Here is a 14,005-nt window from a genome sequence, read left to right as displayed (position 1 = left end):
ACCCTGTTCCTGTCATCGAATAAACCTCTGTTTTACTGGCTGGCTGAGAGTCACGTCTGACTGCAAAGTGGGGGTGCAGGACCCTCTGGCTTCCCCAGGACCCCACTGGGGCAACTCGCTGTGGGAAGCGCACGGAGGGGCAGAGGATGCTGAATGCTCCAAGGAGAGACCCAGGAGGTGAAGCCGTGTGAGCTTCTTGCCCTGAACAAGTCTGCTCCAAGGGAGAGGAGGTTCCCCAAAGTCCTGCCTGGCTTGGTGGGGAGCAGTTCCAGAGCATCGCCCGGGGACTCCGTGACAGTCCTCACCTGCCCCCCAGGGCCTTTCCCTGCCATGTCCCCAACCCTCCCAACCTGCTCCCCAGGGCCTTCCCCTGCCATGTCCCCCCCTCCTGCTCCCCGCACTCCCCGCTCAGGCAGCTGCCCGGTATAAGACCCCCCCCCCCCGCTACCTGTTGAGCTGCTGCTGCAGCTGGTCCAGCCGGCTCTCCACCTCAGCGTGGGGCCAGCGGGCCCGGGGGGGCAGGGCCATGCTGAGGCCGGCGTGGCCCGGGATGGTGCAGCGGGGCAGCTCCTCGTACCTCTGCCCCCGGCTCTCGCCCCAGAAGCTGAAGATGTTGGACACCCCCGAGAAGGCCCCTGAGGGGAGGGGAGAGATGGGTCAGGGCTGTGCCCGAGGGCTGCTGAGCTCTGAGACACAGACCTCAGGTGGGGCTCGAGCGCCTCTGGCACCGGGCCCAAGGGACTCACCGCAACCTGTGGGGCCCACATCCCTCCCCCAGTGTCCCTGTGGGGCCCGCACCCCTCTCCCGCTGTCTCTGTGGGGCCCGCACCCCCCACTTTCCCTGTGGGGCCCGCACCCCTCCCCCGCTGTCTCTTTGGGGCCCGTACCCCCCACTGTCCCTGTGGGGCCCGCACACCTCCCCCGCTGTCTCTGTGGGGCCTGCACCCCCCACTGTCCCTGTGGAGTCCGCACCCCTCCCCCGCTGTCTGTGTCGGGTCCGCACCCCTCCCCCGCTCTCTCTGTGGGGCCTGCACCCCCTGCTGTCCCTGTGGGCCTGCACCCCTCCCCCGCTGTCTCTGTGGGGCCCGCACCCCCCACTGTCCCTGTGGGGCCCGCACCCCTCCCCCGCTGTCTCTGTGGGGCCCACACACCCCCACTGTCCCTGTGGGGCCCGCACCCCTCCCCCGCTGTCTCTGTGGGGCCTGCACCCCCCACTGCCCCTGTGGAGTCCGCACCCCTCCCCCGCTGTCCGTGTGGGGTCCGCACCCCTCCCCCGCTGTCTCTGTGGGGCCCGTACCCCCCACTGTCCCTGTGGGGCCCGCACACCTCCCCCGCTGTCTCTGTGGGGCCTGCACCCCCCACTGTCCCTGTGGAGTCCGCACCCCTCCCCCGCTGTCCGTGTGGGGTCCGCACCCCTCCCCCGCTGTCTCTGTGGGGCCTGCACCCCCTGCTGTCCCTGTGGGCCTGCACCCCTCCCCCGCTGTCTCTGTGGGGCCCGCATCCCCCACTGTCCCTGTGGGGCCCGCACCCCTCCCCCGCTGTCTCTGTGGGGCCCACACACCCCCACTGTCCCTGTGGGGCCCGCACCCCTCCCCCGCTGTCTCTGTGGGGCCTGCACCCCCCACTGTCCCTGTGGAGTCCGCACCCCTCCCCCGCTGTCCGTGTGGGGTCCGCACCCCTCCCCCGCTGTCTCTGTGGGGCCCGCACCCCTCCCCCACTGTCTCTGTGGGGCCTGCACCCCCTGTTGTCCCTGTGGGGTCTGCTCCCTCGGCGTCCCTGTGGGGCCCGCACCCCTCCCCTGCTGTCTCTGTGGGGCCCGCACCCCCTGTTGTCCCTGTAGGGCCTGCTCCCTCGGTGTCCCTGTGGGGCCCACACCCCTCCCCCGCTGTCCCTGTGGGGCCTGCACCGCTCCCCCACTGTCCCTGTGGGGCCCATACCTCCTGTTGTCCCTGTGAGGCTTGCATCCCTCCCCTGCTGTCCCTGTGGAGCCTGCCCCCCCGGTGTCCCTGTTGGGCCCGCACCCCTCCCCTGCTGTCCCTGTGGGGCCCTCACCCTGCACTGTCCACATGGGGCCTGCCACCGTCCCGTGCCAGGCCTTTTCTTACCCCCACCATACATATGGGACCCTCCCCCGCTAGTGCCATGGGGCCTGTGAGGACCGTGGGCAGGGGGGGCTGCACGAGTGCCGATGTCGGGGTGTCTCGTCCCTGGGCTGCTGATGTCGTGGGGCCGGGGTCGGGGCCGGCTGGCAAAGGGCCCCCGAGGTTGGACTTGCTCTGCACAACGGGCTGTCAGGGGAGGGGTGCAGGCACCGAGGGCACCCGCCAGCCTGAGCCCCTGGCCCGGCAGAGGGGAGCAGGTGGCTGTGAGGAACTGGGCATGTTCTTAATGTTCCCTCTGAATACTGGGTGGGGTGGGGGGGCGCTGCCTCAGTTTCTGGCCTACCCATTGTACCCTGGCAACTAAAGGCCAGGCCCTTCCCCCCGCAAGGGGAGGCTAAAGGTGGGGGAGACAGAGAGCTCAGGGGCCTCCTGGCCCGGGAAAGGGGCTGAGCAGAGAGGAGGGGCTGGAGGGGGTCGTTAGTCTGGAGCTGGCTGGGGATAAGGAGTGAAGTGCAGACCTGGGGGTCTGGCTCACTGCCCTCCAGAATGGACCTGGCCGAGGGGGTCCGGTTCTCTGTACCTACAAGCTCTGTGTTAGACCCTGTTCTTGTCATCGAATAAACCTCTGTGTCACTGGCTGGCTGAGAGTCACGTCTGACTGCAAACTGGGGGGGCAGAACCCTGTGACTTCCCCAGGACCCCGCTGGGGTGGACTCGCTGTGGGAAGCGCACGGAGGGGCAGAGGATGCTGAATGCTCCAAGGAGAGACCCAGGAGGAGAAGCCGTGTGAGCGTCTTGCCCTGAACAAGTCTGCTCCGAGGGAAAGGAGGCTCCCCAAAGTCCTGCCTGGCTTGGTGGGGAGCAGTTCCAGAGCATCGCCCGGGGACTCCGTGACAACTGGTGGCAGACGTGGGATGTACTGCACCCCGTGAATGGCGCTGCTTGCAGTAAGTGACTGGGGAGCAGTAAAACAAAGGAGGGATAATGAGGACCAGGCGTGCTGAAGGCTCAGAGAGGGACGGTTTCAGGTGGCGGTTAACCTCTGGGAGTGTGTGACCAGCGAGAAGGATTGTTGGAGTAACGGGGTCCCCCTGAGGACTGCAGCGAGCAGTCTCAGGGGCGGAGGAGCTTGCCGCTGGACCCTGGGAGAGAGAAGGATTTTGCAGTAGCAGGGTTCCCCTGGGGATTGCAGGAGCAGTCCCAGGGGCGGAGGAGTCTGCAGCTCGACCCTGGCAAAGAGGTGGTGACCACGAGAAGGGCTGGCACACCAGGGGTTCTTCCTGGAAACCATGGGGGAGCCAAGAGCACACAGGCCTGTGAGTCCACAGCCACTTGGGAACGGTGAAGTGATGGCCTATCACCATCTCCTTGAGAAGGACATTGTGATCCTGTGCACAAAGAGAGGGTTACGCATGGGGACGTTCACCAAGGCACAGTTAATCATGCAGTTGGAGGAGAAGGACCGCTCTGAGGAGCAGATTCCTGGCCCAGATGGGGCTACAAGAGGATCTGGGAGCAGCTGGAGCAGCAGCCAGGCATCCCCGAGAATCTGGTCCCCAACCAGACGAGGGTCTTCACGATTGGGTTCCCCATCAGGGGATCGGAGACAGATGGGATGGGAGCAGAGCCCGAGAGAGCGAGAGGACCCTGAGAGAGAGCAAGAGGCTGAGGAAAAGCTGCAGGAGAAGCAGCAGCAGCATGGACTGGCGATGGTGGAGCGGAGAGGCATAAGGGGCTGCCCAGGGGTGAGTGGGGATAGACCCCAGGCTGCCAGTTCCACAGGGAACCTCAACACTAAATTACTGCCCCTAGTTAAGGAGGGAGGGGATGTGGGCACCCACCGTACTGCCTTCGAGCAGGCAGGTGATTTGACCCAGGGGAACCCTGCGGAAAAGCCCCGGTATCTAGCTTCCTTGCTGGGTCCCAAGGCCATAGCCGCTGTCAGCCAGATGGGTGGGGTGGTGGACAGGCTCCCACACCTGGCCCCGGCCTGTATGTCTGCGTGGAGTCTCCTGGGCTCAGGGCCTCTCGACCCCCAGTGGGAGTAGAAGGTGGTGGTCATTGGGGAGACACGCCTGGGGTGGCGAGACCCTGGGACAGAGAGAACTGTGGTGGTGCAGCCGCAGATGCTGAGGGGCTGTGGGACCTGGGTGAAACCCCTTGCCCTGCCTATGTCCCGGATCCCTGTACAGACCCAGAAGGGGTCAGGCTGGCTGGTAGTTGGGGTTCTCCAGGATATCGGCGGGGAGGCCCTGTTGGGGGGTGACTGTCTCCCCTTGGGACAGGATCTAGACCCTGCTCCTGTAATGGCCGAGGGTTTGAATTCAAATCCAGGGAACCAATTGGCTAGGATGGAAATGGTCAGTGAAAATGCAAATGACCTGGCTGGCAGGGGGAGAGGGGCTGCTGGGCTCAGGACACCTGCCTACCTGTAACCAGCCCCCTGGGGCTGAGTGGGAGGGAGAGATGCTCCCCGCCCCCCTGCACACCGGAGAGGGGGCTCACGCTGGCTCTGATGCTGGGACCAGAGCAGAGAGCTCGCTGCCTGCCCCCACTGGGACAGCAAGGGCAGCGCTGAGCACGGGGGGAGCTGAGACCCCAGCTGAGTGGGGGGACACCCAGGCAGGGCAGGTCGGCTGCCAACCAGGTTTGCCTGGTCCAGATATGCTGCTGGGAAGTGATTACACAGCAGGGAGGGAGCTACCAGGGACAGGGCTCAGGGGGGCTGTGACCCCAGGCCTAGCCAGCGAGAGGGAGCAGGTCCCACTCCCTGCCCCAGCCGCTGAATCCCAGACCGAGCTGCAGAGGGATCCCTCCTTGGAGAAGCTGAGGGAACTTGCTGGCCACAGTGCTGCAAACCCCCTTGGGGAAGGCTGCAGGGACAGAGTCCTGCCGGAGAAGGGATTCCTGTCCCGGGAATGGGCTCCCCAAGGGGAAGTAAAACTAGAGGGAATCGGGAGGCAGCTGGTGGTGCCCCAGGAATCCACAGCGCTCTTCCCATTTGAGCACCTGGATGGGAGGAGAGTGAGGGGACCCCTGGACCTGGAAGGGGAGGATTGGGAGGAGAAGGGGGAAGACCCCCTGGAGGATCTCTTCCCTGAGGTGGGAGCCAATCTTCCCATCAGGTGTTCCCCGTTCAAAGTCACTGGGAAAGCAGCCCAGAACCTGGAGAGAGAGGTCAAGGGCATGCTGGCTTTAGATGTGATCCAGCCATTCAACAGCCCATGGGCCTCATCCATGGAGCTGGTCCCCCAGGAAGACAGGATGATCTAGTTCTGTGGGGACCATTAGGAGCTTAAAGCCATCACAGTGTCCTATGCCGACCCCATGCCTAGGCCTGGGGAGATTCTAGACAAGCTGAGAGGGATGGAGAACTTGGCCCTGGCAGACACTGATAACATGTGCATCTTTAGCCAGACCTGGGAGGAACAGGTGTCCCAGGTGAAGAGGGGGCTGGGCTGCCTCAAGGAGGTGGGACTGACGGTAAAAGCTGGAAAGTGCAAGGGGGGACGGCAGAGGTGTTGTGTCTGGGCCACAAGGTGGGAAGCGGCTGCCCAAGCCCAGAGCTGGCCAAGGCCAAGATGGGGGCTCTTCACCAAAAGAGCCCGAATCGCAGCCCAGAGTGCTGGGAGAAGACCCCGTCCCAGTTTGGACCCCAGAGGTATTGGGGTAGCAAAAGGGTTCAAGCCGCATAAACCTTCCCACATGTGGCCTGCGAGTGCCATCAAGCACACCCGACCTAAGGGAGGGCGTGAGACTGGACTGTCCTGGTGTAACTCACACCAAGGAATGGGAGAGATGCTGGGGCATCCATGGGAACCTTGGTGGGTTCGAACTTCCCCAGGTCACTGGCTGGAGTGACCTCGCTCAGTTCGGTCTCGAAGGGGGGAGAGATGTGACGAACTGGGAATGTACTTAATGTTTTCTCTGAATACTGTGTTGGTGCCTCAGTTCCTGGCCGACCCTCTGTCTCCGGGCAACTAATGGCCAGGCCCTTCCTCCTTGCAAGGGGATGCTAAAGGTGGGGGAGAACAAAGAGGTCAGGTGACCTCCTGGCCCAGGAAAGGGGCTGAGGAGAGAGGAGGGGCTGGGGGGGGTTTCAGTTTGGGGCTGGCTGGAGACGAGGAGTGAAGTGCAGACGTGGGGGTCTGGCTCACTGCCCCCCAGAATGGACCCGGCCGAAGGGTCCGGTTCGCTGTATCTACAAGCTCTGTTTTAGATCGTGTTCCTATCATCTAATAAACCTCTGTGTTACTGGCTGGCTGAGAGTCACATCTGACTGCAACGTGGGGGTGCAGGACCCTGTGGTTTCCCCAGGACCCCACTGGGGTGAGCTCGCTGTAGGAAGCGCACGGAGGGGCAGAGGATGCTGAATGCTCCAAGGAGAGACCCAGGAGGTGAAGACATGTGAGCTTCCTGCCCTGAACAAGTCTGCTTCAAGGGAGAGGAGGCTCCCCAAAGTCCTGCCTGGCTTTGTGGGGAGCCATTCCAGAGCATCGCCCGGTGACTCCGTGACAGTGGCACAGGGCAGGAGCCCTGCCTGGCTGGGCAGAGGGACCTGGGGTGCCAGGGCAGGGGGCTAACAAGGTGAGCAGGGTGTGAGCCAGGAAGGGGGCTGTGCCTTTAGGAGTCTGATCTAATATCTCAGTGGAAGGTGACAGGGCCAGAAAAAGACGGTTACTCACCTCTGTAACTGTTGTTCTTTGAGATGTGTTGCTCATATCCATTCCAGTTAGGTGTGCGCACGCTGCGTGCACGTTTGTCGGAAGACTTTTTACCCTAGCAACACTTGGCGGGTCGGCTGTGTGTCCCCTGGAGTGGTGCCGCTATGGTACTGGATATATACCCCAGCCGACCCAGCCACCCTTCAGTTTCTTCTTGCCAGCTACTCCGACAGAGGGGAAGGGGGGTGGGTTTGGAGTGGATATGAGCAACATATCTCAAAGAACAACGGTTACAAAGGTGAGTAACCGTCTTTTCTTCTTCGAGTGATTGCTCACATCCATTCCAGTTAGGTGATTCCCAAGCCTTACCTAGGCGGTGGGGTCGGAGTGAGATGTGGCAGAGTGCAGAACTGTTGAGCCAAAGGCTGCATCATCTCTAGACTGTTGGACCAGAGCATAATGAGAAGCAAAGGTGTGGATAGAGGACCAGGTGGCTGCGTGACATATCTCCTGGATTGGTACATGGGCCAGGAAGGCAGCAGATGAAGCCAGAGCCCTGGTAGAATGTGCAGTGAGATGGCCCGAGGGAACATGAGCCATGTCATAGCACGTGCGGATGCACGCCGTCACCCACGAGGAGATCCTCTGGGAGGAGACAGGTAGGCCCTTCATTCGGTCTGCCACTGTGATGAAGAGTTGGGGCGATTTACGAAAGGGCTTCGTCCGTTCGATATAAAATGTGAGCTCCCTACGGACATCTAGGGAGTGCAACTGTTGCTCCAGTCGTGATGAGTGCGACTTCAGGAAGAAGACCAGAAGGAAGATGTCCTGATTGGTATGGAAGGCCGATACCACTTTAGGGAGGAACGCTGGGTGTGGTCGCAACTGCACTTTGTCCTTGGGAAAGACAGTATACGGTGGGTCCACCGTGAGTGCCCGAAGCTCAGAGACTCGTCTGGCTGATGTAATGGTTACGAGGAAAACTGTCTTCCAGGACAGGTATAGCAGAGAGCAAGTTGCTAATGGCTCAAAGGGTGGAGACATAAGTCTGGTTAAGACCAGGTTGAAGTCCCAGGTAGGGGCAGGGTGGCATAGTTGGGGGTATAGAGGCTCCAAGCCCTTGAGGAACCTGGAAACCATAGGGTGTGAAAACACGGAGCAGCCACTCTCCCCTGGGTGGAAAGTAGAAATGGCCACCAAGTGCACCCTCAATGACGATACCGCTAATCCCTACTGTTTGAAAGACCAGAGGTAGTCCAGGATGGTGGGGATCGAGACCTCGGTGGGAGTAACATTTTGCGTTTCGCACCAGCAGGAGAAACGCTTCCACTTGGCCAGATACGTAGACCGAGTGGAAGGTTTCCTGCTATCCAGGAATATTTGTTGTACTGAGGCAGAGCAGTATAACTCTGACTGGCTCAACCACGCAGGAGCCACGCCTTTAGGTGAAGGGACTGCAGGCCTGGGTGGTCCTGAGTTATGAGGTCTGGGAGAAGAGGCAGGGTAACTGGGCTGGCTATCGACAGGTCGAGCAACATGGTGTACCATTGCTGCCTGGGCCAGGCTGGAGCGATCATGATCAAGTGAGCTCCGTCCCTGTGGAGCTTTAGCAAGACCCTGTGAACCAGCGGGAACGGTGGAAAGGCGTAAAGCAGTTGGCTCGTCCATGGTAGCAGGAAAGCATCAGAGATCGAGCCCGGGGACAGACCTTGGAAGGAGCAGAACATCTGGCATTTCCTGTTCTCACAGGAAGTGAAGAGGTCTATGCGGGGAAAGCCCCACTTCCAGAAAACAGAATGAATAATGTCCGGACGGATTGACCACTCGTGAGAGCGGAAGGATCTGCTGAGTCGATCTGCCAGAGTGTTCCGAACCCCTGGGAGAAAGGAGGCTACCAGGTCTATCCAATGGGCTATACAAAAGTCCCAGAGTTGAATGGCTTCCTGACAAAGGGGGGGAGGACCGTGTCCCCCCCGTTTGTTTATGTAATACATGGCCGTTGTGTTGTCTGTGAACACTGAGACACAACGACCTTGCAGATGCTGTTGAAATGCCTGGCACGCAAGGCGGACTGCTCTCAACTCTTGGACATTGATGTGCAAGGCCAGCTCCTGAGATGACCAAAGGCCTTGAGTGTGAAGATGTCCGAGGTGAGCACCCCAGCCAAGAGATGACGCATCCGTTATCAGGGCCATAGAAGGCTGGAGCGGATGGAACGGCATCCCTGCACACACCAGGGAGGGCGTCAACCACCAGTCGAGGGAGCCTAGGAGTCTCGGGGGAACTGTGAGGATAAGGTCTACATTGTGTCTCCCTGGGTGGTATACTGAGGAGAGCCAAGATTGAAGGGGACATAGGCGTAGCCTGGTGTGCTTGGTCACGAACGTGCAGGCAGCCATGTGACCCAGGAGGCCGAGACAAGTTCGAGCTGAAGTGGTTGGGAATTTTTGTAGGCCTTGTATAATCGATATCATTGTGTGAAACTGCGGCTGTGGTAAGCAGACCCTGGCAAGATTGGAGTCCAGAATGGCCCCAATGAACTCTATTCTTTGGGTGGAAACCAGAGTAGATTTCTCTAGGTTGATCATCAGGCCTAGTCAGATGAATAGGTCCTTGACAATGCCGATGTGCCGCGTTACTTGGGTCTCGGAGACCCCGCGAATGAGCCAATCGTTGAGATACGAGAAGACGTGTATGCGTCGACGATGGAGAGAGGAGGCGACTACGGCCATATACTTTGTGAACTGTGGAGAGGCCAAATGGAAAGACCGTAAATTGGAAATGTTGACGGTTGACCACAAACCTGAGGTACCGTCTGTGCGGAGGATAAATGGCAATGTGAAAATACGCGTCCTTCATATCGAGGGTGGCATACCAGTCTCCAGGATCCAAGGATGGGATGATGGTCCCCAGGGATACCATGCGGAACTTCAACTTTATCAAGAACTTGTTGAGTCCCCGCAGGTCTAGAATTGGTCTGAGACCTCCCTTCGCCTTGGGGATTAGGAAATAGCGGGAGTAGAACCCCTTGCCCATCAAGTCCTCCGGTACCTCCTCTATAGCTCCCATGGCAAGGAGGGAGGACCATACCTCCTGCAAGAGGATTTGCTTGTGAGAGGGGTCCCTGAAGAGGGACGAGGATGGAGGATGGGAGGGGGGGCAAAATAAACTGAAGGTGGTATCTAAATTCTACCATGCGTAAGACCCAACAATCTGAAGTTAGTTGGGTCCACGCAGGGAGGAAAGAGGAAAGGTGGTTGCAAAAAGGAGGGAAAGGATCCTGTTGAACAACTGGTACGTCGCTCTCGGGCGCACCTTCAAAAGTTTGGTTTAGGTCCCGCAGGGGGTTTGGTGGGGCCATGATTCTGACCCCCTTGTGGTCCGGACTGCCGTCTAAGATTGCCTCGGCCACGCCTCCTGCCAAAGTCCTGCCACTGTCTAGGCGGGGGTTAAGGGCGCTGAGGCTGGGGCCGGAAGAGTCCGCGCTGAGTCTGCGGTGTGTGCACCCCGAGCGAGCGCATGATCACCCTATTGTCCTTCAGACTCTGCAGCCTAGGGTCAGTCTTTTCTGAAAACAGGCCCTGATCTTCGAAGGGCAAGTCCTGTATCGTATGCTGCAATTCAGGTGGAAGGCCTGACACCTGAAGCCACGATATTCGCCTCATGGCAATTCCTGAAGCCAGAGTTCTGGCTGCGGAGTCGGCTGCGTCTAACAAGGCCTGGAGAGAAGTTCTCACCACCTTCTTTCCTTCCTCCAAAAGGGCCGCAAACTCTTGATGTGAGTCTTGGGGGACTAGCTCTGTGAATTTCTCAACTGCCGCCCAGGTGTTATAGTTATAGCGGCTAAGCAGGGCTTGTTGGTTTGCCACCCTGAGTTGGAGGCCCCCAGCAGAGTAGAGTTTATGCCCCAATAAATCCATGCGCCTAGCCTCCTTTGCTTTTGGGGCCGGGGCTTGCTGGCCATGGCGCTCCCTTTCGTTAAACGGTTGGACGACGAGGGAGCAGGGAGGAGGGTGTACGTACAGGTACTCGTACCCCGTAGAGGGCACCGTGTAATTCCTCTCAACTCCCCGAGCCATGGGCGGAATAGATGCTGGATGCTGCCAGATGGTATCAGCCTTCGCTTGGATCGTCCGAATAAATGGTAAGGCCACCCTTGTGGGAGTGTCAGCTGACAAAATATCTACCATTGGGTCCTCTATCTCCAGAACCTCCTCCACCTGGAGGTTCATATTCAGAGCCACCCATCTCAGGAGGTCTTGATGTGACCTTAGGTCAATTGGAGGAGGGCCCGAGGAGGATGTCCGCGCCACTGCTTCATCTGGAGAAGAGGAAGAGGAAAGGCCAGGGACAATCAGGTCCTCTGTTGTCTCGTGGACTTGGGCGACGTCCGGCTCCAGTGGGACCTGAGGGTCTGGTGCCTGAATGGGAGTGTCCTCCATAGCCGCAGGAGGGGGGGTGGCTAACAGTAGCCTCCAGCACCCAGTGCTCTGATAGTACGGATCGTGAGGGCACTGGAGGTCCACCTTGGGCTTGGTGATATGCCCAAGGTGTCCAGAAGGACCACTGATGAGGTCCTTGGTCTTGAGCCTGAGTCTCTTGAAAGACACGGCTGGGAACATCTAAGTTACGGTCCTGTGCATAGGAAGCACTGTTCGCATGGGATGACATAGATGCATGGCGAGACGGCGGAGGAGAAGCTGAAAACCCCTGAGAATGGTCTCCATCCCTGGGTAGTCTGTCTGTACCCTGCCGTTGAGAGCGGTACTGGGCGCTATATCGGCATCAGGAATGAGACCGGGACCTGCGACCGGAACGGTGCCGGGAGGTCGACCGGGACCTCGAAGCTCGACGCCGGGAGCGGCTGTGAGAGGTGCGGTGCCGGGAGCTTGATCGGTACCGAGAGTACCAAGCCAGTGAACTGGGTCTTGAACGGTGCGGCGAGTGCGACCGGTACCGAGATGGAGAACGGTACCGGGACTGCGAGCGGCGTCGGGACCGGGCTCGGCGATGGGACCGAGAATGCCGGTGGGACTGCGATTGTGATCGGTGCCTCTCAGCGGTGCCGACGGAGGAGGATGGTCTCAGTAGGGCAGGCTTGCCTATGGACTATATAACCCGCACCGGCGGTGCCAGGGAATGAGGCAGCGCAGACTCTGCCAGTGCGATCAGTTCCCTTGCCGTAGAGAAAGTCTCCGGTGTGGAGGGAATAGTAACCTCAACCACGGCGCATGCCGGGGAGCTGTCACGCACCAGATTTCACGGCTCTTGTGGGACCAGAATCGACAGTGCTGAAGTTGTCGGTGCCACGGCAGTTGTCGGTGCCAGGCGGTCCAACTTAGGCGGTGCTTTGACTGCGGTGTGGACATGGAAGCCGCAGGAGTCTTATGTTTTTTTACCCGCGGGGAGAGGGAGTGGTGCCGAGCAGACATCTGGGCCGGCGATGGTTGGTGCCAAGGGGCCTTAGCGGTACCAGCGTGCTCCGGTGCCGAAGATGCACTTCTCCCCGGTGCGGACTGTCCGGCGCTCGGTGCCAATGGTGGAGGAGTAAGAGCTGCCTCTATCAGGAGCTGTCTGAGATGAAAGTCCCGCCCCTTTTGGTCCATGGCTTGAAGGCCTTGTAAATGCGGCACTTGTCTGCGAGGTGGGATTCCCCGAGGCACTTAAGGCAGGAGTCGTGAGGATCTCCTGTCGGCATTGGCTTGTGACAGGCCGAGCACGGTTTGAAAGTCGGTGAACCGGTCATGGGCCCCAGCCACGGCACCGGGTGAGGGGAAGGGGCTAATCCCCGAACCCCTCTTAACTATATACACTAGCTATGTTAAAGAAAATAATAAACTAACTGCAAGTATAAAAATTTTGAACTATATACACAATAACAACAAGAAAACTACGAGTAGCTAGGGAGGTGGAGATCAGCTAAGCCGCGCTCCACTGTTCCAACGACCGACACGGGCGGTAAGAAGGAACTGAAGGGAGGCTGGGTCGGCAGGGGTATATATCCGGCGCCATGGCAGCGCCACTCCAGGAGGTGCTCAGCCGACCAACCGAGTGTTGCTAGGGTAAAAATCTTCTGACGAACATGCACGTGGCGTGCGCACACCTAACTGGAATGGATATGAGCAATCACTCGAAGAAGAAGAGTTAATTCACTCCCAGACTGGCCTGATCCAGGGCCCAACTTTAGAGACTGATTAGGAAGATCTGTAAATGAACAGAGCTTTGAGATGCAGCCGGCATTAGTAGAGGTAGAGGGGGAGGTGTTTGCTCAGGTCTTGGGATGTCAGCAAACAGATCTTCTCTATTGCTATAGCTTTAATTCAAAGATCAGAAAAGGAATATTAGCATTTAGGAAGACGCATGAGGGAAATAGGATTATTGTCTATGTGTCTCTTTGAAGGTTGTGGTAACCTGTATCTGAACTGTTTAGTGGATAAATTACCCTGTGCTAATTGCCAGGATGTTTGGAAGGAGAGTTAGGCCTATTGTTGTCTCCGGCCAAAAGGTTGCTGGAAATGTATGAAAACTCACCATCTCTGCTCTGTATCTGGACTTCAAGAATTGAATTCAAGTCTGTCTGTAGATTGATCTTTTAACCAAATCCCTCTCTCTCTTTTCTTTTTTAATACATTTTGGTTTAGTTAACAAGAATTGGCTGTAGCGTGTATCTTGGGTAGGATCTAAGTTATAATTGGACCTGAGCATGTGGCTGATCCTTTGGGATTGGAAGAACCTTTTCTTTTATAGGATGTGATAAGATTTTCAGGAATCATTAGCATATGTTTGACAGGTGTGTCTGGACGGAGGGCGGAGGCTGGGCACTTTAAGGGAACTGCCTGGTTTGGACTCTGAGTAACCAGTGAGGTAATACAGGAGCTGTTCTGTGCTGGTTGGTAAATCTAAGTACTGGAAGATCCACCAGCGTTTGGGGTTTGTCTGCCCCGGTCTGTTTGCAGTTCACCCTGATCGAGTGACCTCAGCTGGCTCCCCCAGGCAGCACCGGCACAGGGGCTCTGGGGAAGTGCGAGGGCTGCTTGCCCAGCATTAGCCAATGACTTTTGGGCAGGGGATGGGGGGGCCCAGAGCAGGAGGGCAGTATGACTGTTGGTGCCCAGGAATGGGCCTGAGAGGCCAAGGGGGGGCCTGGCGCTGCAGCCTGCTCGCCCCATACACTGGCAGACAGGTATTAGGTCATGCCCAGGCCTGACCTCACTGTCCCTGCCGCACTCACAGTTGGGC

The 14,005-nt window shown here is 58.9% G+C and overlaps 1 protein-coding gene across 4 annotated transcripts in view; it reads right to left on the bottom strand.

Moving 5' to 3' along the window:
- Window positions 1-14,005, bottom strand: part of KCNH2 (potassium voltage-gated channel subfamily H member 2) — a 188,505-nt gene that overhangs the window by 10,174 nt on the left and 164,326 nt on the right. For all 4 annotated transcript variants that reach the window (XM_030546581.1, XM_030546582.1, XM_030546584.1 and 1 more), the window contains one exon: window positions 449-635. In XM_030546581.1, the coding sequence (XP_030402441.1) occupies window positions 449-635 (187 nt within the window). The remainder of the gene's footprint in view (window positions 1-448; window positions 636-14,005) is intronic.

Source organism: Gopherus evgoodei, unplaced genomic scaffold, assembly GCF_007399415.2.
Source record: "Gopherus evgoodei ecotype Sinaloan lineage unplaced genomic scaffold, rGopEvg1_v1.p scaffold_47_arrow_ctg1, whole genome shotgun sequence".
Taxonomy (NCBI): Eukaryota; Metazoa; Chordata; order Testudines; family Testudinidae; genus Gopherus; species Gopherus evgoodei.
Note: the sequence above shows the minus strand (reverse complement) of the source record. Positions and strands in the feature narration are given on the sequence as shown.